Source organism: Harpia harpyja, chromosome 1, assembly GCF_026419915.1.
Source record: "Harpia harpyja isolate bHarHar1 chromosome 1, bHarHar1 primary haplotype, whole genome shotgun sequence".
Classification (NCBI taxonomy): domain Eukaryota; kingdom Metazoa; phylum Chordata; class Aves; order Accipitriformes; family Accipitridae; genus Harpia; species Harpia harpyja.
Window position 1 is genome coordinate 2,845,523 of NC_068940.1, and position 25,536 is coordinate 2,871,058.

Below are 25,536 nucleotides of genomic sequence, written 5' to 3' on the forward strand. Positions count from 1 at the left end.
CCAGACGCCTGTTGTTGTTGGGGCTCTCCGCAGCTGCCGGGGTGGGCGGGGCGGGGCGGGGGCGAGCGGCCAATCAGGCGGCGCCGCCGCCGCGTCAGTTCCATCGGCGGCAGAGAGCGAGGCGGGGAGGTGCCGGCGGCGCGAGCGTTTCTCTGTTTCTCTCTCTCTCTCTCTCTCTGTAGGGCGGGAGGGGCGGGGCGAGGGAGGGGAGGGGGGGGGGCGCGCGTCGTGTCGCGAGGCGGAATCCTGGCGCGCGGGGGTGCGCGCGCGCGCGCGCGCTCTCTCTCTCTCGCTCGCTCCCGTCTCTACGGTTTGGGGACCGGACCATGGCGGTAGCGGCCGGTCGGCGGCCCTGGGCCCTGCTGTGCCTGGCGGCGGCCGCGTTGCTTTTCCCCCGGGGCGGCCGGTGAGTTGGGTACGCGTGATCCGGGGAGGAGTGGGGAAGGGAGGGGAGGGAGGGAGGGAGGGAGGGAGCGGGTGAGGTGGTGCCTGGGGCGGCGGAGGGGGGGGGGAGGAGGAGGAGGAGAGCGGCGGGGGTCTAGCGGGTCCCCGTCGGTTCCTTTCAACAACATGGCGGAGGGGCCGGCTGGGGCGGAGTCGCCTTCCTCCTCTCCCCCCCCCCCCCCCCAATCCCCCGGGTGTCCGAGGCCGGCGGAGCCCGGGGACCGCTCGTCCCTTTGTTGGCCGAGCGCACCGGCGGCTCCGCGGGAGGCACCGCGCCGCGGGGCAGACGTGGGGCGGGCCGGGCCGGGAGGAGGAGGAGGAGGAGGAGGAGGGGCGGCGGCGGCGGCTGGCGCTGAGGGGTGGACGCGGTTCCCGCGGCGGGCTCCCCTCCACAGCCACCCCCCCCGCCGCCGCCGGTGCCCCCTCGGGTGCCCTCCGCCCGGGGTAACTTTCCCGAGCCCGCCGGCCCCGGCCCGTCCTTTCCCACGCGGGTACGCGGCCCGCGAAGGCAACTTGGTTATCGGTGGCGGAGCGCACACACACACACACGGTCCCCGTTCCCCTCAACCACCACCCCCCCGTTCCGTCCCGGGGGAAGGTGCCCGCCCCGCTCCCGGCAGCTTCGGACCGGGGAAAAGCCGCCGCCGAGCCTTGCGGGTCTCCCTTCGGCGGGCTGCAGGGCGCTTACGAAGGGTGCCGCGGGGGAGGAGAAGCGAGCGGCGCCGGCTGGGGGAGATACGTGTTGAATGTTCCACGTAGCGAAGGTAAAAAAGACTCCCCGAACTCCCACGTCAGATGCTTGAGCTCCGTTAGGCGCCGCGCCTCGCCGGTAAGGTGGCGGTGGGTGATCCCGGGGCTGGAGCCGAAGAGCGGAGCCGTGTGTGCGGCAGCGAGGTCTCTTGGCCAGCCTGGAGCTGTAGCAGGGGTTTGTGCCTCCAGCCTCCTGCACCCCTGCTCTCTTGCGAGAGAGAGAGAGAGAGAGAGAGGTGGGGTGCCAGAGCTGCGCTGTTGCAGGGCCGGCGTGCGGAGTCAGAAATGCGAGAAATGGATGTTTTTCTATTTAACACCAAAAAAAAAGGCAAGCCCGTTTTGTTCTTCGGTTAGCAGTTTGGGCCGTGTGTCCTAACGCAGTGTACAAATGTTAGGGACACCCTACTCTGGTTGGTTTAGGTTTCAGTTTCATCTGCAGAAGGTTAGATGATGACAGATCCACAAACTGCATTTCATAATCAGGCCGCTTCCGAAATTCTTCTGTAGGTGGATTGTGTATTGATTTGGGGTTTAAAGAGGAAGAGGAGAAGCACCACAACTTCCTTCTTCAGTTACAGCTTTGAGACATCCCTCGATCGGGATAAAAATCCATGCTCTTCATCATTCAATCCAAGATGGTACTCATACTGTAAAGAAAATATTACTTAAAGAAAACATAACTTGCTATACTAAAATGCTGTGTTAATCGTCCATGTTATTTTTGAAGAAGAGGAAGAATCTTTGATGTGGAAACAGTGAAATAAGCTTAAGAACCATGGCGGTTCTTGTGTTCTTAAAAAGGTGCAGCAGGCTTTAATAATTTAAAGCTTCCTTATGTAACGCATCCAATTTAGACGCTGAAGGAAATTTTACCTTGATTTGAGCTTGGAATTTTTCTTTTCCCTTTTAATGCCTCTGATCAATCAACGGTTTTCACCTAATCTCAGTCGTGAAATTAAGGTCTAAAAGCTTTATGTGACAACAAGGCAATAGGCTTCCATAGAAAAGCTTAAGGATGGACGTAGTGGTGTGCTACCTTTTGTTTAAGAAAAAGATAAATCCTTCCTAGCTAAGGGGATAGAGGCCGGGGGGGATCCATAACTCATAGACAGGTCCTGGTACTGGTAAAGGGGTTAATTTGTCTGAACATTGTGGTCTAAGTTGACAAAGAAGCACAAGGTATGATCTGGCTACTGTTAATTAGTATTCTTATCATGGGTTGACAAAAGTTAGGCATCTTCTGATTGCTTCTCATGCTGCTGTTTTGCAATATACTAGTGTTATTGCATGAATGAATCGTCTTGTGATACGGTTTTTATGGAGATCAGACATGTAATCAATCACAGCAGCTAGCTGAACAGTGGAACAGCCCTAATTTGTAAGGCAGAGTCTGAAATTTAGCTTTTTTTATTTTTTTAAACTGTGTGAGCCATAGTCTTTGGTCTCTCCAGAATTCTGGGGAGTCATCTCTTAGGAACTCTCGCATTCGCACAATTGCTCCTAATCGCAAATAAAGATGGAAATCTGATTTGTATGCTGAAATGAAATTAGAAGTAAAAATGAAGGAGATCTTTATTCTTTCTGTTTTCGTAACATTAGTAAAATTATAGCCTAGGCTTTTAATTTTAACTTTATTTTGGTTTTCTAAAGCACACTGTTCTATGAAAGATACCAGAAACAAATTTTTAATGTATCTTGCTGTAAGAGGCGTGAACGTATCTGTGAGTAGCTTTATGGATGAGATGCAAAAAAACTGTTAGTGCCCTTTGGCACCTGCACTACAGAGAAAATAATACTGCTTTTTTGAAGCTGGGATTTTTCACAAGGCTCTATCGTTGCTTGCAAGTTGAGGATAGTGCCTTAATAAAGTAATTTGTCTGTTTTCTTGAGTGTATCGCTTCGGTTGCCAAAACCTGCTGTTTTCAGTGGAAGTTTTGCTTAACAAAGATGGATGAAATGTATGTGAAAGTTGTCCTGAAAACTTGAAATCCAGTGCTGTTACTTTACAACAGTTAAACTTAATTAGTGCCTTTGTGAGAAGAATGAGTTAGTGAAGGTCATGAAGTATCATGGTTAAAAAAAAAATGTAACCATGTCCCACATATTGTAAGACCTAAACATTTTTGTATCTTGAGCTAGAAGAGTTCAGAGATGAGTCAGGTGTATTGTTTGAGGGGATTGTCTGAATCAGAGAATAGGAAGCTGACGGCACCTTTCGGTGTCAGGCTTTTTTGCTTCTGGCAAATTTTATTGGACAGGGGGAAAAAACTACCATTAAACACTACAGCCCTCTTGCTCATCTCCCCCAAATCTGTTACTGTCTCTTGCACGTCATAGCCCCACTCCTTTATCCCTTGAAACTCTGCATCTTGTGGAACCAGGAGTCCCGATTGTTCCTCTGGTGAAGTTCCACTGTTTGGTGAAATTTTGGTTTCAAAAATTGTATTTTCCACGGGAGAAGAGTTATAACGTCACAGGAGAAGGATCTGGAGTTTCTTCTTCAGCATAATGCTGCTGTTGGGGGCCTGAGACTATTTGTCTTTTTTAAATTTGTAAAACAAAGATACATGTTTAAATAAATCAAAGTATTAATAATATAAATGAGATGTGGGTTTGGGGTTTTTTTAGAGCACCTCACAATTTTAACTGCTCTAATACCCTTTGTTAGCATTCTTTGAAAGATGGTATTTCAACATACGATTTCCAACCAAAAATTCTTTGGCTGAAGGTGGTGTTTTATGCTAAACTGTCTGGTTGAAGTAGTTCTGCAGGATGTTAGCACATACTATGTAGTGATTCGCAGGGTTTTATGCAATTCTAAAAATAAAGGCTTCGTGCAATTTTCTTACTTCAGAAACACAACAGATACAAAAAAAGACTGTTTTGATAGGTACATAACGGTACGGACTTCTGAAAGTTAAGTGGACAGGGTGTACTTAATTCTCTGTTCACGTTTTGTATATGGTATTAATATCTGAGCTCTTGGGAGCCAGCTTATTTTAAGTCTTGTCAAGCTGCGTCGTTTCAGTGTCTCATTTATGTTGCCAGCTTGCTTTACCCTCGCTGCGGGCTTTCCAGGCTACAGCACCCATGGAAGAGAGGCTTTTTAAAGGGAATACAAAACTGTCAAACTGAGAGTCTGAGCCTGAGCAATTACCCAAGTAATTGTATTCAACAGAAGAGGTTAATCTATTATTAAATCAGTTTGAGGTATGAGAAGTATGCTGTTGATGACTTCTATGACATGATATGTGTCATAATGCGCGCACACACACACTTTTATAACTGCTTTGTCTCACTGTTTCCCTGTAATGGTAGTCAGTCACATAAAGCAGGAATGATTACGTAGAATGGTCATGGCGCAGTGAGGAAATGTGATAGAGAAGGCACTAAATTACTATGGTGACCCAATTTCTGTTCTTGGCTTTGTCAGTGGTTGTCTATATAACCTTCGGTGCATTCATTTAGCTGTCTGTACTTTCAGTTCCCAAGCCTCATATCACTTAAACAGACATGACCTTTCAGCAGTTGGTAGTGGAGCTTCATGGTAGTGGTTCCATCCAAACACTGTTGTAATACTTAAAAAAAAAAAAAAAAAAAAAAAAAAAAAAAAAAAAAGTTCTGTGCCATGGAAAAGATGGACTAAGAGAAAACTTTTTTTTTCCTCCTCTTTGAGTTTAGTAGTTTTGAAGGAGCTTTTTGTGGTAGTGGATTCAGAGGGTGTTTTCCAAATGTATTGAATGTATTGAAATACATTATACCTGAAAGACATCACTGGCTATGGAAGATTAGCTTACATCAGCATTGCCATTCTTTCATTGCATACTGTTATCAACCCATTCTAGAAATGTATGTATTCATTTAAGTCAACTTAGAGACCTGACTAGTTTCTGAGAGTTTAAAATTACTGTAATGCTTCTCTGAGAAGAACATGGACTACTTGGAGACAAAGCAAAAAATTTTATCTCCAAGAGGACAACAGTATGATATTTTTTTTCTTGAGATCAGTTACAAGTGAAAACACTTCCTTATAGGAATGACGTGATTTAACTACAGTTGGTCATTGACATCTCCTCATCCCACTAATGTTAAATCTCATCTACAACACGCTTGTATAGTCATAGTCTTTGTTCTTTTACGCATAGACAACTGGAGAGTGAGACGTGGGCAAGGACATTCCAATTCTGTTTCCTCTCCTCCTGATATGGATTGTTGCTGAAGATTCTGAACTAGTTTTCTTGTTCGTAAAATACTGAAATTCTGTTACCCACTTGAGTTGGAAGGCATGAAGAATTTTAAGTGGCAAGAGTAGTGAGGGCACTGAAGCATTTTTAATTTTTTTTTTAAGAGTATGTCCACTAGAGAGCAGCAAAAAACCTGTATTCCTAGAAGCTTTGGCCATTCAGCTGTTTAGGCATTGCTTTCTGCTTTTAAGGGAGGGGGAGAGTAGCTTCAGAAGGAAGTAGTGATCTGTCAGTGCCAAGGAAACCATTCAGTTGTGTGTGACTGTGTACTGTGTCTTGGCAGGAGGCTGGAAGATAGTGGCATCAAACTGGAACAAAAGTATAAACTATCAAATTGCACTCATTGGGAATTCTTTAGCAAAAGAGAGGTGGGAACAAAATGAATGAGTAAGATAAGACACCAAATGCATTACTTAGTCATAGTGGTATCAGTGTCTTTACAACTTCACAAGATCGGGAAGATGCATAAGTGTAACAAGGTCAACCCAAACCTCATTTTTCACTTCAAGTAACTTGGCCTCTGTACAGTGACTCAGTGTAACTATATCTTACTGAATATCTGTCTTTTACTGTAAGCATTCAGATGCATGCGCAGTTAGGATAAGCCAAGAATTTTATTTAAATAGGGGGGAAAAAAAAAAGTCATGGGTACAAAGCAAGTGAGATAAAGGCCTGCTTGTTAAGAAAGTTGACATATATATCAATGTGTGAATATCTTAGGAAACTTTTAATGGGTTTAATGGGTTAAAAAATACTTTGTTCAAATGTAAATTATGAAGGGCACACCAACAGGAAAATAACTGTTAAATGTTCTTATAGTTAAACCCTGAATAACAAGACTTTCCTTACTTCTCTGATGGGGAGGTGGGAAATTGCATCTTCAAAAAGCAGTACTCATTGCAGAAACACTAGACAGCGATATATTTCAAAAGTCAATCTTCTTTAATGATATCAAAATATAACTGTCAGTTTGAGTAGTTATGATCTATTGGGGTATAACGGCCAGATTGGGCAGGAATATTAGGTTGTAAACACTGCAACGAACACAACTTACAGGCTCAGGATGTCAGCTGGGAGCTATCCCTACGCAAACTAACCAAATCTAAGCTTAGAAAGATGACTTAAAATGCGCAGATCGCTCTCCGATAAGGCAAGGCGCTCAGCCCTGGGGAGTGCCCCGAGGCGACGTCCCCCTCTGAGGGGAGAGTCTCCGGCTGCGGACCCGCTGCTCCGAAGACGGGCTCCGAGGAAGAGGGGTCTCCCGGCGGGCTGCCTTTATACCCTCGGCTGGATCGGGGCTCGTGGTCACCTACGGTCGGGGGATCTGGAAGCTTTTCTCGACTGAGGTGTTTCGCTGGCCGAGAGCCTTGTCTGTCGACCGAAGGACCTTGCTTTTCCTATCCCTCGACCGAGGGGCGTATGTCACGGTCGCCACCGGCCGAGGAGCGTTCGACCCCCAGACCTTGGCTTCTGGTGGTGGCTCTTTCCTTGGAGCAGTTGGGGAGTTTCGGTCTTGGTCAGGACGGGTGTACCTGCCACAGTACTGTTAAGAAGCTTTACCTTCCCGTTTCCCAGTTCTCATTTCATATACCTTCTAGTTATTTTTCAATAATCTTCATACTAAACAAATAGTTTTGCAGTCCCTTTCATGGTTTTTTTTCCCTTTTTCTGACTGGTCTGTGGGCTGGTGACTCTTTGAAACATGGGTTGTCTTTCTGTAGGGAGTCCTAAGAACCTTATGTCTTTTCTGTAACGGTAGAGGATGACTGGCAATAATTTGGTTTGATTCAAAATCTTGGGGGAAGGAGGCCTTTTCAGAGAAAGGGGTACAACTCGGAATCAAGACTTTGAGATGGAATATGTATTTGAGATCAGATCACCGTTTATTTGAATGCATGATATCCAACGATAGAGAGGGGTGTAAAATCCGAGGCAATTCAGATGGTTATCTTAAACTCTTGAATTCAAGTGGAACACCAGATTTCAGATTTGGGGGCATCTTTTGCTTTGCCACCTATTAATCCTCACACCTTTGATGTAAGATTTTGTATGTTCTCTTGAAAGAGGCTTGTTTATGGCTCAGTGCATTTTTGTGTTTTGGGCACGAGTGTTTAAGATTTTAAATTTGTCTAAATTTCTGGTTTTAATCTTTCTGCATGCATGTACACAAGTTCTATGCTAGCTTTTGCTCTCTGCAGATGAACAAGTGGAGTCAGAGTGTATTGGTATTTTTATTGTTGCTACCACACTGTTTTCTGTCTGGCTTTGGTCCTGTAAATGCAGGAAGGAATGGAGAAAGAAATTTGAAGTAGTAGTCTTCCTTCTCCAAGAACTTCTGCAATTTAGAGAATGAAACCTGATCATCTTAGACATGATTAGTCTGTCATTCCTGCTTCCCTCCCCATGCCCCCTCTTTTACTAGTGCAGTTGATAGCTTTAGTAAACCAGGAACTTGAGTAATGTAAGGCAATGTTTTCCTGTGGCTTCATAAATAACAAGTCAAAACCATATTCTGCTTGTGTGAAAGGGTGTGTTCTCAGGTCATTCAGGGTTTGTTTTTTTTAATGAGGATTAAGCCTGTATATGTCCTTCCCTTGGTGCAAAATTGAAGCCATCGAGTAATGTATAAAGTATTAATCTTGGATAGCCAGCAGCATCCTATTTGTCACTTACTAAAGCAATACCCGTGGTTATTGTGAAAAAATGGCATTATTTGTATTTGGTTTGAAAATAGCAGAATTGCATGCTATAGAGGATACAGTGTTATTAAAAAGTCTAGATCTTTAGTGTGGGGAACTGTAATGGAACTTCTTTACCTGGAGGAACATCTAGGATTGCAGGCTTTCTCTTTTAATACATAATTGTATAAGAAGAGATGACTTTAGCTTTAAACTTTACTTTCTTTCATCTGCTCATCTCCTAATTTTTTTTTTTGTCCCACTAAAAGGCCTTGTAGTGTTGTTCTGTAGTGTTACAGTTCCGTGTTTATGTAACCAAAAAGATTATAGGCCTCCTAGTTTTTAGAACTTTTATTTCTTTAGTCATTCAAGTTGTTTCTCAACTCAGAACATGTACCAATACTAACATTAATGTTTTTTCTCAATACAGCATTACAGTGTTACTGCCATCTATGTACAAAAGACAACTTCACATGTGTGACAGATGGGCTATGTTTTACCTCAGTAACACGAACTGCAGACAAAGTCATACACAACAGTATGTGTATAGCAGAAATCGATCTGATTCCCCGAGACAGGCCGTTTGTTTGTGCCCCCTCCTCCAGAGATGGAGTCATTACTGTGCCTCATTGCTGTGACAGAGACCACTGCAATAAAATAGAACTTCCAATTCCAACACCAGGTAAGGGGTTTTGGCATATTTGATTTTATTTTATGTTTTTTTTAAAACAAAATTCTGTAAGAGCGGAAGTTTCAGTTTTGAAGTTGTAGGTGAATTTGAAGGCCTAAAATACACCTTAGATTCTGCAAGTAAAATTTCAAGAGGTTTTGAACAAGAAATTTAAACTTCTGGATAGGGATGTTAGGGCCAGTTTTGAAGACTTATATGCAAGTTAAATGGAAACTGTGAGTAAGCACATAGTTGCTTTTGTCCTTTGTAATACTTATTTTGATTCTTGAAAAAGTTATTGTGCAAAAGTTTTAACAAATACATCGAAATAATTTGAAGATCACTGTGAAATACAATAAATTTAGCTGCATAAAAGAAAATGGTAAAACTATTTCTTTCTTTCTATTTTTACTGTTAGGCCCTACTCCAGGAAAACCAGCTTCTAATCTAGGACCTGTGGAACTGGCTGCTGTCATTGCTGGACCTGTCTGCTTTGTCTGCATTTCACTAATGTTGATTCTATATCTTTGTCATAATCGTACTGTAATTCATCATCGTGTGCCAAGTGAAGAAGATCCCTCACTGGATCGTCCCTTTATATCGGAAGGAACTACTTTAAAGGATTTAATTTATGATATGACAACTTCAGGCTCCGGGTCAGGTAATGTCACACTATTAGTAGCAGTTGCTTTGTGTTTGAGCCTTGTAAGGCATCACATTTCTTTAATATTGTCAAGTCTACTTAAACTTATAATTAACTGGAGAAATGACTAGAAAAGCTACTTCCATGTAGATGCATTCCATATCAGTGCAGATTCAATATATGGAAATAAGTGAAATAAAAGAAACATATTGAGTTGCTGCTACTGTTCCTCATCATTCTGAGAGTACAGTCTGATATGCAGGGAATATCACAGTCAGCTATTGTAAATACTTTGTTTCCTCTATTAGTAAGGTTCAGTCACTTACCTTTTTGTTCTGCACAGCATTACCTAAATTACCATCTTCTGTGGTCTTGAGATAATTTGTGAAGTGTTTTTCTTTAGCTTTAAACTGAAAATTAATTTGTATCTGTAGCTTTTGGTACATGTACTGTCTGGTTGATAGTTCCCTTCTAACTTCTGTAGGTAATCACAGCACTTCTGCCACTTTCTACACGGCTGCTTTCCCATGCTGCTTTAGATCAGAAGTGAGGCCTACAATAATGTTACATCAGACTTAGTTGTCAATTGGTCTTTCCATTTGTTGTCAGGAATATTCCTTCATTTTCCTTCTGGCCGCCTTCCCTGTGGCGCTTCTGAGCCTCTCTTCATGTTTGAAAACTCTGGAAGTACTGCTTCAAAATAAGGTCTTGAAAAGCGGGGAATCCCAGTTCAAGAAACTTAAGATTCTTCCTCCAGAGCAAATGGTTAGAAACTACTGACTCTTCCCTTGCCTGTTTGCAAATTACACTTTAAGTCAAAGCAGCATGCTGTGGAATTACTTAGTTTTCAGAGCTTTAGGATGCTCCAGCTGGTCTAGTCTCCCAGAGCACCTGACCTACTACAGTATTTGAGCATTGACTACTGATGGCTGCATCAGAGGAGGAAAACCAACAAATATGGTTGAATTTTACTTACCCCTAAGGAAAGCTCTTCACTAGTTTGTTTTTGTGCTTGAAAGACAAAGTCATGTTCGCTGTAAAACAAGACTGGGTGTTTCCATAAGAGTGATCTTTTAACTTCAGCTGCAGTGAGTTCCATGTTGTTCAGGTGTTTGTAAGACAAGTATTAGCCCTATTTAGTGTTTTATAATTCCCTTTTATTATGACAGTGGGATGGGAGGTACTTCAAGTACTTATTTTCTGTACTGTTGGCAGAGTATATATTTACAATGACTTGTATCGCTTTGTCTCAAAATTAGTCAATCAGTGACTATATAAATTTACAGTGTCCTAGCACTTGAACTGATAATTTTCTTGTGTCCTGAAATAAGCCTGCAGCAATTGAATCTCACTGAAATGTGTATTTTAATCCAGACTTTGGTACAGCACATTTCAAATTGAGAAGACTGTACATTTATGGAATAAACTGGAGGTGGGGAACAGGGTCACTGAAGGGAGAAAAGTCAGAGCTGCTAGTTAAAATAGAGCTTAACGCTGGCAGAAACTGAACTGTGTGAAAGGGATGCTGTTGGGGTGAGAGGTTGCAAGAAACACAATGGAAATGTACAGAACAGACAAAATAATCCACACCTAAGAGGCACAGCTGAGGACCTGGTGACCTAAAGTACATGTTCTGCTCTTAAATTCATACTGAGGGACCGAAAGAGTTCATAGTCAAATAAAAAGGATTCTACCAGGTTTGTATTACAGTGTTCTCTGAAGAGAAGCATATAAAACAGAGAAGTGATCAGATCTCTAAAAATGAGCTTCCTAATCAGGTCAAAAGGGAAGTAGGATTCATTTTCTGCAATGATGAATAGTAAGCTGTTATTAATTATTCAGTCTTGACTTCTGTTAGTGTTGCCCTGTTGTTCCATGACGAACAAGACCTGAAACAGCTAGAGGCCTGATGAAAGGAATTGATGAAACATCTAAAATAGATCCTTCTGCTCAAGCCGCAGCTTCTAAGAGAAGGATTTAAAAGTCTTTCGGAGCTGAGAATGATTTTCAGATCATGAGGCAAATCTCTAAATATCAACTACATATTGTATAGACAGACTGGGATGCCCAGCTGTTAGTCTCCAACTCACAAATGGCAAAGTAACTTAGTTGCAAGGAAATAGGAAGAATTGCCTAAAACAGCAGGGAGAAGCTTTGGTTATTATTGGTAGGTGACTTCAAGCAGGAACTTAAAGTGTTTAGAAATCCAAAGGGTCACAAAAAATCAATGTAAAATTGAGTCAGTTGAAGTGAATGTAAAACTCCTTAAAAAACTTACCTGTGGTTCATAGAACTTTGAAGGGAGTGAGATTTTTACCAGGTCATGGGATTGGGGTTTTTTATTAGTCTTCAGAGGAAGTCTTCTGGGCAGAGACTTACAAACAAGAATATGAACAAGAACAAAGTTCTAGCAGCTGTTCTTGTTGGCTACTTTTAGCACTTTAGAACTTAATTCCTTAATTCCCAAATTATCCAAATCTGGTACAAACTTCTTACACATTGGACAGTCATTGGTCCAAACTAATCAGAGTACAGTTAAGATATGGAGAAGAAAAAGAACTCTTTTGTTAAACTCTCAGAAGGCTTGAGGATACTTTGTTATGATGTATGAAGATGATGATGAAGACTTCAGGGATAAATTGGATGACTGTGGCTGAAGACAAGATACTAAACGTTATGAGCTGCTGTTGATTTTAACATGGGCTTGAATTTTCTCATCCTCCTGATTAGCAAACTGTCATCTTTCTTCATGTACGGTTAAAAGAAACTGCACTCTCAAGAGCTTGAAGTACAGTTGTGCCCAGTGTGTATGTTAAAAGCTAACGTAGCTATCTCCGATGAGCTACTTCTCAGGCAGTCTGGTTTATGGTAAAGCAGTTGCCCAAGTTCCTGGCGATACAGTGCTGTGTTTCCTCTATAGCAAAAAGAGGAGTCTAGTCACTTGCAACAGAAAGTCCGTAAGGAATTCTTACAGATGTAATATAAATATGGATTCCAATCTTCTAGTTTTGTTCAGTAGCAGTAGTAAGAGAAAGCACAGTTGCAAAAAACAGAAGGAAGTTGAATCTTGTAAGTACTGTAAAAATAAGTATAGGAGCAAGGTGGATAGATCACAGTTAGGAGGGTTTTTATTGTACTGTGACATATTAACATGATGGTTAGGGGTTTGTAATCTGAAATTGAAGTGCTTCACGTCTGGAGGGTTTAGAGCTTAGTATCTGTTTAGAGGTTAGCTGATATCCTTGGACCTCTTTTTTAAACAAGAAGGGATGTCTATAAATGGTACAGCAAATTAAGAGCAGTGCATCTGAAAATGTACAGTTTTCTGAAACAGCTGCAGGAAGAAGAAAATACTAGGCATATCACCCATTTCAAGTATACAAAATCAGCTTGTATTTAACATTTGCCAGTGGATTCTGCAGTAGTACATAAGTGCAAAGGAGGAAGCTTTCTCTGGCTAACGAAGTCCAATTTTACGTTTTCAGGGTTGAGTTTGATCCTGTGGTTGGTCTAGTCTGGCCTTTTCTGCATTTCAAAAGTCTGTCCATAGAGAATGAAGTTAGGCCTCACAGATGAGCCTTTACAGTTTGGGCATGCAGTACAATTGACCTGAGGACAGCTATTACAGCAAAAAATTTTAACTTTCCCAGTAAGAACTATTATAGCACGTGAGTGATTAAATCACTGGTATGGTGTCCTTTTTTTTCACCTTCCTTTCTTCACGTAGGTATGTTGTCAGCACAGATGATGCAGAAAATCCCTGTAAGTGTGGAAGTCTTCAACTCCTTTGAACACTGCAGTGTTCTAATTTGCACTCCTCAGACTGAGACACAAGCATGACAATGCTGGTGACCAGATCAGATGTCTGTCTCGTGCTGTTAACTAGCAAACAACGTCCAGAGACAGACAGGAGCTAGTTATTTGAGCTATTAGTTGGGATTTATTTTCTATAGCATAAGGAAATACAGATGTTGCTCTATCAGCTATTGGAACAGTGATTGTGGAGTAATAGATTACTCTGTAAAGTGTTTGATTTAAGTGAAATAATCCTATACCAAAAGAGCTTATTGTGAGCAGATAACCTGGCTGATACGTTCATCCTGCAGTGTAGTATCACTGCAGAATTCTGTGACAAGCCTTGCAGTTACAGCAGGAAAGATTTAAAATAAACAAAACCCCACCCTGGTTGGGGGATGCCAGTGCTTCTTGTTTGTTGTATAAACTTACTGCAGCATGTTATCAGGTGCTGTGAGTTGAAAGCACATAGGTGTTTCAAAGCTATAAAAACCTTGATGAATGTAAGCATTTTTCTCAAGTATAATTATAGCAAGGTGCACAAGAATGGCCTGTAAAATGGGAAGCTTGCATTATAACAATGTTTTCCTATTTTACAGTGGCTTGAGAGCACTAACAGGCTACTGGCATACTTGGGCACAAGTGTAAACTTTCGACAGTCAGCGTTGCTGATAAGCATGGTTTAACTTTAACTTGGAAGTGGACCAAGTCATGTCAAGTAAATGAATCAGTAGCAAAAGTGCTCTTGAACTGCTTTGCTAGGAGAGTTATGGGCAGACCCTTTCTTAAACAAACAAACAAAAAAACCTCAATCCTGGTCCTGATTGCTTCATGGTTTGTTTCTTTTTTCATTAAAATAAAACTTTATGGATCAACAGCTGTCAAAATTCTAAACTGGAAGGAAGTTTGTGCCTTCTTTTTAACAACTGTAGAGGCAGTTTTTAGCATAATATCTTTGAGTACTTGTTTTGCTGGCCTTTAAGGTTGAAGGCAGCATCTTACCTACTTGCTTGTTAGCAGTTCAAAACAAGTTGTTAAAATCTTAGGAGAGTTTATGTGCATTCTGAAAGAAATATCTTAATGGAATATAGATCTTATATTTAGTACTTATGGTAAGTGCTTATTTTGTTAGTGATGTTTAAGGTTAACGTTAAATCTTTTTTTTAGGTTTACCTTTACTTGTGCAAAGAACAATTGCAAGAACTATAGTACTTCAAGAAAGCATTGGTAAGGGTCGCTTTGGAGAAGTCTGGCGAGGGAAGTGGAGAGGAGAAGAAGTTGCCGTGAAGATCTTCTCTTCAAGAGAAGAACGCTCATGGTTTCGCGAAGCAGAAATTTATCAAACAGTTATGCTACGACATGAAAACATTCTTGGATTTATAGCAGCAGACAACAAAGGTTAGTGATACTATGAATTCATTTAGCTGATTGTGTACCCAGTCAGAATAGATGGTAAATGGAGGGGAAAATAAAGTTGTAAGGATCCCATTAGAAGTAGCAAAAAATAATTTTGTTACTAGAATATTTCAGAGTTTGGCAAGCTTTTCATAGGTTTAATGAAGGGAAAAAGTACATTTTCCTTTTTCTGGAAAACATGCTTTGTTTAATTCTTTTAAAAAATTATTGCATATTTAATGAGGTGTAATTTCTACAAGCAAGTTAAAATACTCGTTAAGTTTGGTATCAAAAAAGAGATGCCTTATCCTGTCAGCCCACACGTCTGCTTAATACCTGTACCTGTACTTCCCTAATAGCCTAATAAGATACATGTGTGGGACCAAAAGAGATCATGTCTAATCCTGTTGTCCTAATATAAAGTAAGAGGTAGAGGATTCATTTTTAAGGCTGAGATATGAGATATTCATTTAGAACTCCAGTTAGAAAAGAAATTGGAAAATGGGAATTAATGATTGTTCCTAGTATTAAAAACTGTACCTGTTTCCTGAAGCTCTCCTGATAAGCCTTTAAGTATCCACTAAGAGGAGGAGTTTAACCATTTCTTCAACTTGATTTATTGCAGTTTCGGAGAGATGAAAGTTGCTTGGGTTTTCCTGCAGTCCAATTTAAGACACGAAAATTTGGCAAAACTAACAACAGTTTTGAATTTCTCACATTAAGGGAGGCTAAAATGTTATGCTATTTCATTCAGTTATTTTAATCTGAAATTACATGTTTCACCACAAATGGCCTTTGACTTTTTTGTGAAGAAAGCATTAACAGAAAATTCTGTCACCTTAGGGAGGAGTCAAGAATTCTCACACATCCTGGATTCTTAAAGGGCTCTCGGTTTTGTGGGAAATTCCTGAATGGTTTTAGTGTAGTTGAAGTATACATGTAAATAGAGTTCTTTTTAGTTATCACTAGATTAATTTCAAGTTTCTATATCTATATAAATCTGTAGAATTGGAACAGAACCCAAGAGGTTGTGCAGAACACTTCCCTTCTTCAGGAAAGGGTTAGCTATAGCTAACTTGCTCATAACAGATGTTTGTGCAACTTGTTAACCTCCAAGAGCTTGCAGATCTACAGCATACTAGCAACTTTTTCCTGCAGCTTATTATGCTTACCATTAGAAACTGTCTTACTTTCAGTTTGCCTCAAGTTGTATTGGATATTAATAGCACCTCTTGACAGCTTGAGTTAGTTCTGATGGACCTAGGGGAGTATCTGGAGCCTGAGTTTAAAATTAGTATATCAGTTGCATTAAAGACATAAATGAAAATTCATCCCTGCAGAAGCCTTAGGTACTATGTCTCACTAAAAGCATAAAAGGGTATATTGCAATACCTTATCTGTAACTTTTAACAAAATCTATCTGTGGCTAAGCATCCCAGTCTCCCATTTTGCCCCAAACCCATCGATAGTTTGTCCCCAAAATACATTTGACTACTGTACAGAGGAGGTATGAGGAAGGTTTCCTAAATGAGTGGGTTCCTAAAATAATTTCCTGATTGCTGGCTCAGGTTCCAGATGCAATAGGATGAAATTCCATTTGACTTGGTCATCTTTAGGTTCCTTGTAATATAATGTGATATAGAATTGTTTCTGGTTTCTATTGTTAATATGCTGTACATACAAAGAAAAAATCCTTGGTTGGTAGGTCATGCCATTATTTGAGGCTTTAAAGCTTTAGGGCAAGGCTCTTCTGTTTTCTTGAACTAGTTGGTAATTGGTTTACAAAAAATGGTTAAAGATGTGTTTTGAAAATGCTGCTATTCTTAACTCTATTTTCTAACAGCATTGCGGTCTGAGCAGATGGGGGAAGCTGGATCATTGTTTTTAACCCACCAGTGCAGAATTCTCAGTGTTACTTGTGCAATCCCAATTCAGTGCTTGCTGAAAGCTTCAGTGAGATATGGAGAAGAATTCTCAGGAGTGAGAATTGTGTATCCATCATGAATGCTGAGGACTCATATCTCCTGACATGTAGATTGTGGTGTAAATGTGGGCCAGTGTCACGCTGCAATTCTCGCTACTAGTAAAGGCATTAGTTAGGTCTCTCCTCTTAATGCAACTGCATATTTTTCACAACTGCAGGGGAACATCTGGCTGGCCATAGTAGTTGTAAAATCGGGGAGGTGAGGGGGGTGCCTTCACGTAGAAGGTGCATGTATAGATTAGAAAGTGTTTAAAAGCACAGATAGATCAGCTGTCAGTGGCGTTCAGCTCAGATGGTGGAGTCGTAAAGCTTGTGACTGAAGTACGCTCTTCACTCCTTGTTCTACTACACTGTTTAGACATTCCATGTGCCTTCATGGCACATTCTCTTCCTCCTCCCCTACTTCCCCACAGCTGTATGGTGTTCAGAAGGCTGCAGGAGCTGGTCCAGTCTGTCTGCTTTCCTGTCCCAAAATATACTGGTGCTGCTGTTAAGCCAGCTTGAGGGCTGAGAAGCAATTTTAACTGCAGTTGTGTTCTGTCTGGCTAGCATGTTTGTGTTCTGGGTAGCTCTTTACTTAGCCAGGAGTATATGTGAACTTTCAAATACTGCTAGGTCAGGGCAGCTGCCTTCTGGGCCATGTATGGCCTTGTTTTGAACCACCTAAACAGATAGTTTGGGTTTGGGGTGGGGGGGTTTTTTTTTGTTCTTTCTAACCTAGATACTTAATTGTAAAGTGTATCCATGACTACTTATCTGCATTATTCTACTTGCAGAAGAGGAGGGGCAGCAACCTCCATTTACAGTATTAAAGGTTTCCCTGGATTAGCTGTCTGTAACCCTAATTGTCTGTAGTCATGTTACGAGTAAGGTGAAGTCTTGTACTGCACACTTTCAGGTAACTTTATGCACTGAAATACTTTGGCCTCTCCATTCCTTCCCCTTAATTGAAAGCTGCACTTCCCTAGGTGAAAGTTTTGTTCAGTCAGACTACCGTACATGGTAAGTAGATCCCCAAGAATGTTATTATGCAATATGCTGTGGAGAAATGAGCAGAATTCCTTCCTCTTGAGAAGAGTAATACTTGAGCCATTTATTCTTTTTGAAGCTCTCGCTTTAGCCTGAGAAGAAGGAATTTGACTGGAAGATCTTGCTAAGCTATGGAGCTCAAGTGCTTTTCATCAGTTTAATCAGATGACTTTCTCAATGTGATAGAGTCAAGCTGTTTTGCTAACAGTCCTCTTGCAGCCACAGACAAAAGTGTTTTCCCCGACATCTCCCAGAGTATCTCATTTCTAAGAGTTTTCTAGTTCTAGATCCTCTCTGTATCTGATCTTTTCACTGCTTTTTCCTGTTTTTTTCTGTTACATTATCTGCACACCAGAAGAGGCTACTGTATCCCACTCTCTGCTTTGAAACACTTTACTGCATGACACTGGGGAACTCATGCAATTAGGCAGTTTCTGTAACTTCTTTTAAACATTCAACTTGGAACATAAGTCTGCAGTTCAAAACTCTTGTACCAAGCAATACTGTCACACCTTAAAACCTAGTATCTGGTTTAAAAATAAGCATGTGCCCAGCCCAAATTTTTGTGTTGCTAGTACCAATGTGAAAAAAGCATTTTTCACTTAAAATTGAATTGACTGAATTTACTAATTGAAACTTGATTATATATTTGATAAAGCAATTGTTATAAATTCCTTTTTTCAAGAGGCAGCTTGTCTAAGATGGATGTTGCTTGGACTTCACTAATGTTTTTCTCAAACTGTAATCAGTCTTAACAAATCTGAAAGCTTCTTTACTCGGAATTTCAAATTTTATTAGAACTGCAAAAGAAAAAGCTTTTACTTCTGAGTGATTTTGATGGTCTAAAATATTTCAAAGTTTCTTGCAAACAGATGAAATAACCATAGTTAATCTCTTAAATAGGTTTCCAAGAACATACATAAAGTTTTATAACATTCTTGAACATTCTGAAATTGCTTGAGATTCTTGATCATGGTGTGTATATGAACTAAATTAGGTTACCTTGTCATGGAAGGCTGTGCTACTCTATGTAATTACTACTGAGCGTAATTCCTTTTTCTTACCTGATAATGCAAATCCTGTGATTGAAAGCATCATGACAGATGCTGTTTACTGTGCAGCCAAAAATACTCAGGGTCAGGTTGATTATTACTTGGTAATAATTAACTACTGTCAACAGTATAAGACAACTTAAGTGCGTCATAACATGTGTTCTGCTTAGATTGCTAAACAAATGTGTAGCTTGTCAAATACAGCAAGGTAAAGAAAATCTAGGTCCCATCTAGTAGCTGGGCACTGTACTTACTGCTGCATTTTAGCTTGTCTGTCATTAGTATTATTCACGTAGGCTTGGATGTAACACTATCCCTTCTTAAAATCTGGTTGGAGGGCCACAGATATGACATAGAACAGTAAAGAATCATGGCTCCTTTCAGAATGGATAGTAAGCCCAGCTTTATATTTTCTCCTTTGGAAGGAAGGTAAAAACAGACTGAATATTAAGACTTGCAGCTAATAAATAAGATAAAACTGAAGTAGAAGGGTCTGTAATCAGCAGCATATGCTCTTCTTAGGTGGGCACCTAGAGTTAAGAGGGGAAAAACTATGCAAACACACTATAGTCTTGATTCGAAGCAATGATAGTTCTTCAGAAATTTCATGATATCTTTAGAAGATCTGTTTAAACACAACAGGTCTGGTAGACTACTTAAAATCAGATTACTAATTTCCCTACTTACTGTTGTCCAGTTTAGACACCTGCTGAGGTATCCCATTCATAAGAATCAGGAGAAGAAATCAAATACGGGATCAAGCAATGAGTGTGTATAGTGTTAATGCCCAGGAGAAGATTATTTCAGGCAATGCAGGGTCATAAGTGGTGAAGCAGTAGAATAAAACTGAGTGAGGAGAATATTCTGAACTGATTTACTTTATTTTGAACTTCTACAGCTTTTTGGAGCTCTTTGACTATGTGTGTTTGAGAGCACCTTTTATATGCCTGTGAACACATACGGTTCTGTAAAACTGGTTCACTGAAGCTAATACTGTTGGATTGACTTTTCAGAGACCATAATTCTCTTTGGAAAAAGTAGCATTTAATAGTATGCTGAGTTCTAAGAGTTCATGCTCAGGTATGTGAAGTAGCAAAAGAAGCAGCAGACCTAACTATAAAATAATTGAAGATATTTTAAAAAAAAAATCTTTAATTTCCTTTTTTCTTTGAAAAACAAAGCTTAGGAGTCACTTCTGTGGGCATATTATAAGAAGCTTCCCACTGCAATAGCAGCTTTCTAACAGTCTTTTACAGGTTAGAGCATTTGACTGCTTTTTTTTGCCTGTTTAAATTAGCAACTTAGTTGAGACTGTTCTGTGAATGTAATAAGGCAAAATTCTCTTCCCGTTATGAGAACGATTTGAATGTAGATTAGACTTTTATTTCCCTACTCTGAAGGATTTGGTGGCTTTTTAATTACTTTTTTAAAATTATTTTTAATGGCATCACTGGCCTCCCTAGAAACATCCAAGTAGAAGGGATGCTTGAAAGTTTTCCCACCCCCTCCCAAGTGCTTATTTAAAGATAAGCAGAAGTACTTCTATAAAGGTAGTTTCTGTCAATCTGTAGATCAGGCATTTAGTGCCTCTGACTTTTCTGGGCCAAGTGTGTTCTTTGAGGGGAGTGGAGGAAGAGGGGAAAGAAGTATAAGAACCTCCTCTTTGGAAACTAAAAGTTTTTCAGTATGTTTATGGTAGGAACTAACTTCTGAATTCATTTCTCTCCTTGCTATTCTTCATATTTAGTTCTTGAGTATGCACTTTGATAATCCTTAGCGACTACCACATAATGAGATATCTCTTTGGCTTGTGCTGAGTTTTGTCACTCGTTCTTAGGGAATAGTGGCTGTATAATTCAGGATAGAAGTCAAACTAAAATCTTTTATGGGATAACTAGCCATTTAAAGAGATGAAAGACTGTTCTACAAAAGTAGCTAGCTATAAAACCACTTTTCAGATCTGCCACATGAGAGTGGTTTTTACAACAAAACAAAATTGGAAAACCTATTTGGTGTCAGGATTGTTGTTTTCTGGGTGTATTTCTACTTCTTAGGTAAAAAAAAAACTTTTGCCCCACCTCTTGATTTGAATTCCTTTAATAGTCTTCTCTCTGTGGCTTAAACTTCAAGGTATTTTGTGTCCACTAGTTTAATAATGTGAACAATTTAGTTCTTATGTCACTTGTATGCCTTAGGATATCTGCAAATGTATTATGAAATAATCTTGTTCTTCATAGTTCAGTGAAAAATCATACAACAAACTGGTTTTCTCATAATCAGTGTTTTTCATTCGCTTTACCCTTGTGCCTCCTGGAAACCTCAATTTTGGCCAGCAACTTAGATGTCACCAGAGGTGGGATTTGACTTTGTTTTTGAAGTAGTGTGTCAAATTGCTGCTTGCAAGCTTCTGCTTCAGGAGGAAAAAACTACCAGCTGCTGGTAACTATGGAAATTATCTCCTAGGCTGAGGCCAGAGAGGTTGTGGGAGGACTGAAGGCATCATGGGGCAAAGCTTGAATGTCGTCTTTTTTTTTTTTTTTTTTTTTTTTTTTTTTTTTTTTTTTATGGGTAGCCTGGACAGTATTGTACTAGACCGATAGTGACAGGATGTTCTGTATCATGCATTCAGCACTGTTCCCCCCAAGCAGAAGAGCTGGAGGAAGGCAGGGCCTGGCTAATAACCTGAATAGTTCACCTCAGAATCGCAGTGGCGTCAGCTTTCTATGGTTAATCTTTTAGTTTAAATAAAAGAATACTCACTAAGCTGTTCAGAAAGTCTTGCGTGGTAGTCCCAGCCCTTACAGAGGCATTTAAATATTACGGAGATAGAAGTAAAGATTTGAGAGTCTAACTGGCCGAGGTTACTTGCAAAACGTAATTTGTACTTCATAAGCATTGTATAAAAGTGGCATATATGGTTTGCTTGTCTTTCGTGTGTGTATATGTGGTATTCATGCCAGTGTTATTTTGCAGACAATGGTACATGGACTCAGCTGTGGTTGGTGTCAGACTATCATGAGCATGGATCACTCTTTGATTACCTGAACAGGTATACAGTAACAGTGGAAGGAATGATAAAATTAGCTTTGTCCACTGCCAGTGGTCTTGCTCATCTTCACATGGAAATTGTTGGCACGCAAGGTAATCTTAAAACTATTCAACTTGTCATGTGGATAATACTGGGTTTCTTAAAAATGACACATACGTAGCTCTTTCTACTATAATTCTCTTCTTAATTAGAATATTCAACCTTTTCACGGTGTAGTTGCTTTGCACACAGCTACTTACTTACGTGATGAGAAGGCAGCTGAACTCAGCACAGATACCCAAGTTAATCCCTTCTGGAGCTGAGTGAATTGAAAAATGTCTGTTTGGGACCTGTGATAATTTCTGAACTAATAGAAGTTCTTAATTTGTAAGGTTTTTTTACCTTCCTTTCTGTGGTGTATACCCAGGTTTTGTGATGTAACAATCCTTCCTACAAAAGGCCTATTAAAAGGCACTAAGTAATGGTGCCTGTACTATCTTCTTAACTTTGAGACAGCACTATGGGTCTATTTTCAGAGAGATTAGAAACTTTTTTGTGGCAGGTATTACGTGTACACAATAAATACTTGCAGGAAGAGGGAAAGGAGCAGTAGAGTGGAGTAATATGGTAGGTGTTTAAGGCACTTTTCTGGACAGCCAGCCAGTCCACAGTGAATGATTTCAGGAGTTACCTTGATGCATATTAAGCAGTAGAACTGGAAGGAATTCTGTAACTTCAAACAAAATCTGCACCAGGCTTAGAATAATAGCAATTATCTTTTTTACAGATGTGTAATTTCTGGGTTCGGGTTTTTTTTTTTTCTTCCCCTTACAGGCAAACCAGCGATTGCCCACAGAGATTTGAAATCAAAAAATATATTGGTAAAGAAGAATGGAACATGCTGCATTGCGGACCTAGGGTTGGCAGTTAGGCACGATTCTGCTACAGACACAATTGATATTGCCCCAAACCACAGAGTGGGAACAAAAAGGTAAAATCATTAAAATGATGCATCAGGTGACTTATTATAATAAAATGCTTTGTGTTTTGTCTTGTCCCGTATAGAAGATTTTTGTGGGTACAAATACAAGCAACGGGAAAATGTAAACAATGGCAGGTAGAATTCCTAGACGCTTCCTTGCCGGCTGGTAATGTAGTTAGACAGTAGGTGCTTAAAAAGCATGTTGAATATTGGCGTCTATGACTAGCATGTGTAAAATACTGAAAACTTGCAAAATATTGTAGGGCACAAGTATATATTAAAACAATTAGGAGACTTCATGAATGGCAGTTTTAGAGACTTCACTGCCGTATCTTTATTCTTTTTGCCTTGTGTTGCATGGAAATGTTGCTTGCAGCCCAATCTGGAATGTAAGACAGGATATTGACAGTGAAAGTAAAAAGCTGGGTTTTTTTCAGTGTGAAGCCTATGTGGTAGAACATAAAAGGTGCAGTGTCTTGGATGCAGTCTTTCATGGGATCATATTTTTGAGAGAAGTACAAAAGCTTAAAACAGCAGTCATCTGTCATCTAATGCATAAATAGAATTATCAATGGATAACTCAGTATACTCCCTTTCTTTTAAAGGCCTACTTCTGAATTTCTTGTCTCAAAAGAACTCGGAGCTCTTTAACTCCACCAACACAAGTGCAATTAAACTTCCTGGCTGTAATTCATCGTTGCTGAACCTCCAGACAATAATAACTGGAAGCTGTTCTGAAAAGAAGATTAATTTCCTTTAGTAATCTGTGCAGCTATACAGCATTTAGAGATAGTAGCACTAACAGTGAACCACAGCAGCAGAGTCGTGCAATGCGGGCAGCCTTTTTGTCCTTTTGATGCCTGTGGGTTCAGTGATACATCAAACTGAAGTTTGTACGCCTGTCACAGAGAAATGTGTGGAAGCCCAGAGTTTCAGGGCTGTATGTGATTAACTCCAGCATATGCCCTAGCAGTGTTGGAGAAAATTCTGTGTTGATGTTGCCCAATCTCCATTCCATACATAAAATATATTTTTTTAATAACTCTCTTTAGTGAGTGATACTGCAGGGGAGTGGGGGGTGGGGAATGGTGATTGGGGTTTTACAATGAACTAGGATGCCCCTTTAGCTGTGGCTTTTTGGAAGAAAGAAAAAGTCAGGTGGTTTATTTTGTTAAGGCTCAGTGAACAGAAGCTTTTAGAACATGTACTGAAAATTTATTTTACTGACAATTATATTGCTGAAATTACTTTGTTTTAAAGCTCTGCTGTACTAGTCCTTTGCCAACTTTAAAAATACCACACAAATGGCCAGATGAGATTTATTTTCTGAACTACTACTAGATTACAAAGTAGCGGGCATTATTCCTTCTCAAAGTCTCCAGTAATCATTGGTAGCAGCAAAACAGCAGACTACTGTGGAATTTGTCAATGCGAACTTAGCTGTGTGCAGGGCACGTACCACATGTGACTTAGTATTTTCTACTACAGCTACATGCAAAGAAAAATGGTGTGCAAATCAGTTATTTTCTTTAGTCTAGTCTTTGGAGAAAGCATCCTTTCAGCTGTGTCTGTAGATCCCACTTACAAGATCTCTTCATGCATGGGCGCTATTAAATTGCTTGTTCATCTGCCTTATGCTTCTTGACAAGGGTAAAGCTGTAGTACCTCTCTTGCTGCAGTGGGCAGCAGCATGACTAAGTCTGTTTCCCACTTTAAAGACATCAGTCACTTCTACCACTCTGAAAATTGTTCATTCTCATAAAAGGCTTGGTCCCCTCTTCCTCCCTCTTGTGCATTCTTAGGTAAGTAACTCTGCACATACGATTAATTTTTCATAATAAAGTTCAGATCTTACCTGTTCAATGGCAATTTTATTCTCATTGATTGCCACTGCTGGTATCTCTTCTGCACATGGAAGCTCTGTGTGCAAGTTCAGGGAGATTTGGCTAAGTTTATATTTTTCTAATGATTGTCTGTTGTAAAAAATGTATGGTCTAGGGAGCAAGCAAGACTCACTCTTGGGTGAGTGATGTAGGTGCTGAGTCAGATTGATGATCCTTCTCTCTGAATGAATCTTTCTTTCTTTTCTGTTCAGAGGCTTAGCTTTACCAGAGGGTGTGAACTGTGTGCTTTCACAGCTCAGCCTGCAGCATAAAGCAGGGAATGTGAGCTTTAAACTGAGAAGGAAATAGAATCCCTCTCTCACTCCCTGAGGCAAGTAAAAAAAAAAAAAAAAAAAACAAAAAAACTCATTCTCCTTTTTTTTGTTTGTTTGTTTGGTTTTTTTGAGAAGTGTGGCCCATCTGTCACTTTTGGTAGTTGAAATAGGCTGTCTTTCAAAGAAGCTTGGCTGCAAATTCCACCTTAACATGGATGCTTTTCTGCAGTTTACCTAAACCCAGTATGAGCGGAATTCTAGCTATGCTTGTAGAGAACAGGCTTGGTGAAAGGAGAAGTCACACTCAGCATGTTGTGTATGGGTCCTGTTCAATGACGCCAAGCTCCGTATATGTTGTAGAAGAAATTTAGGCAACAGAGCTCTTGGACCAAAAAAGGGTGGGGGTAAGACGTCAGCAGGCACCCAAAGTTTGGCAAGGCCATGCTCAACATAATTTGTAAACTTCTTTGTAGACTTATCCTTTTCATTCTTGGAGGGTACTGAGCTGCAGACCTTGTTCACAAGGTCCAAGTTAGTCAATGTAGAGTAGTTCTCTCCAGAACCTAAAATACTGTTTCTGACGAGCAATGCATTTCCAATATATAAGCTGACAAGGAGATGCATGTTTCTCTCCCTTTTATCTGATAGCCGTGAAAGGGCTAATCTGCTAATTGCACTAGATGA

General features: G+C 40.3%; 1 protein-coding gene across 1 annotated transcript in view; it reads left to right on the plus strand.

The window, feature by feature from the left end:
* The first annotated feature begins 380 nt into the window (after window positions 1-380).
* TGFBR1 (transforming growth factor beta receptor 1) overlaps window positions 381-25,536 on the plus strand; it is a 36,304-nt gene continuing 11,148 nt past the window's right edge. The window contains exons 1-6 of the mRNA XM_052798623.1: window positions 381-406; window positions 8,547-8,798; window positions 9,205-9,447; window positions 14,392-14,622; window positions 21,658-21,825; window positions 22,547-22,703. Coding sequence (XP_052654583.1) covers window positions 8,657-8,798; window positions 9,205-9,447; window positions 14,392-14,622; window positions 21,658-21,825; window positions 22,547-22,703 — 941 coding nt within the window. The 5' untranslated portion in view covers window positions 381-406; window positions 8,547-8,656. The remainder of the gene's footprint in view (window positions 407-8,546; window positions 8,799-9,204; window positions 9,448-14,391; window positions 14,623-21,657; window positions 21,826-22,546; window positions 22,704-25,536) is intronic.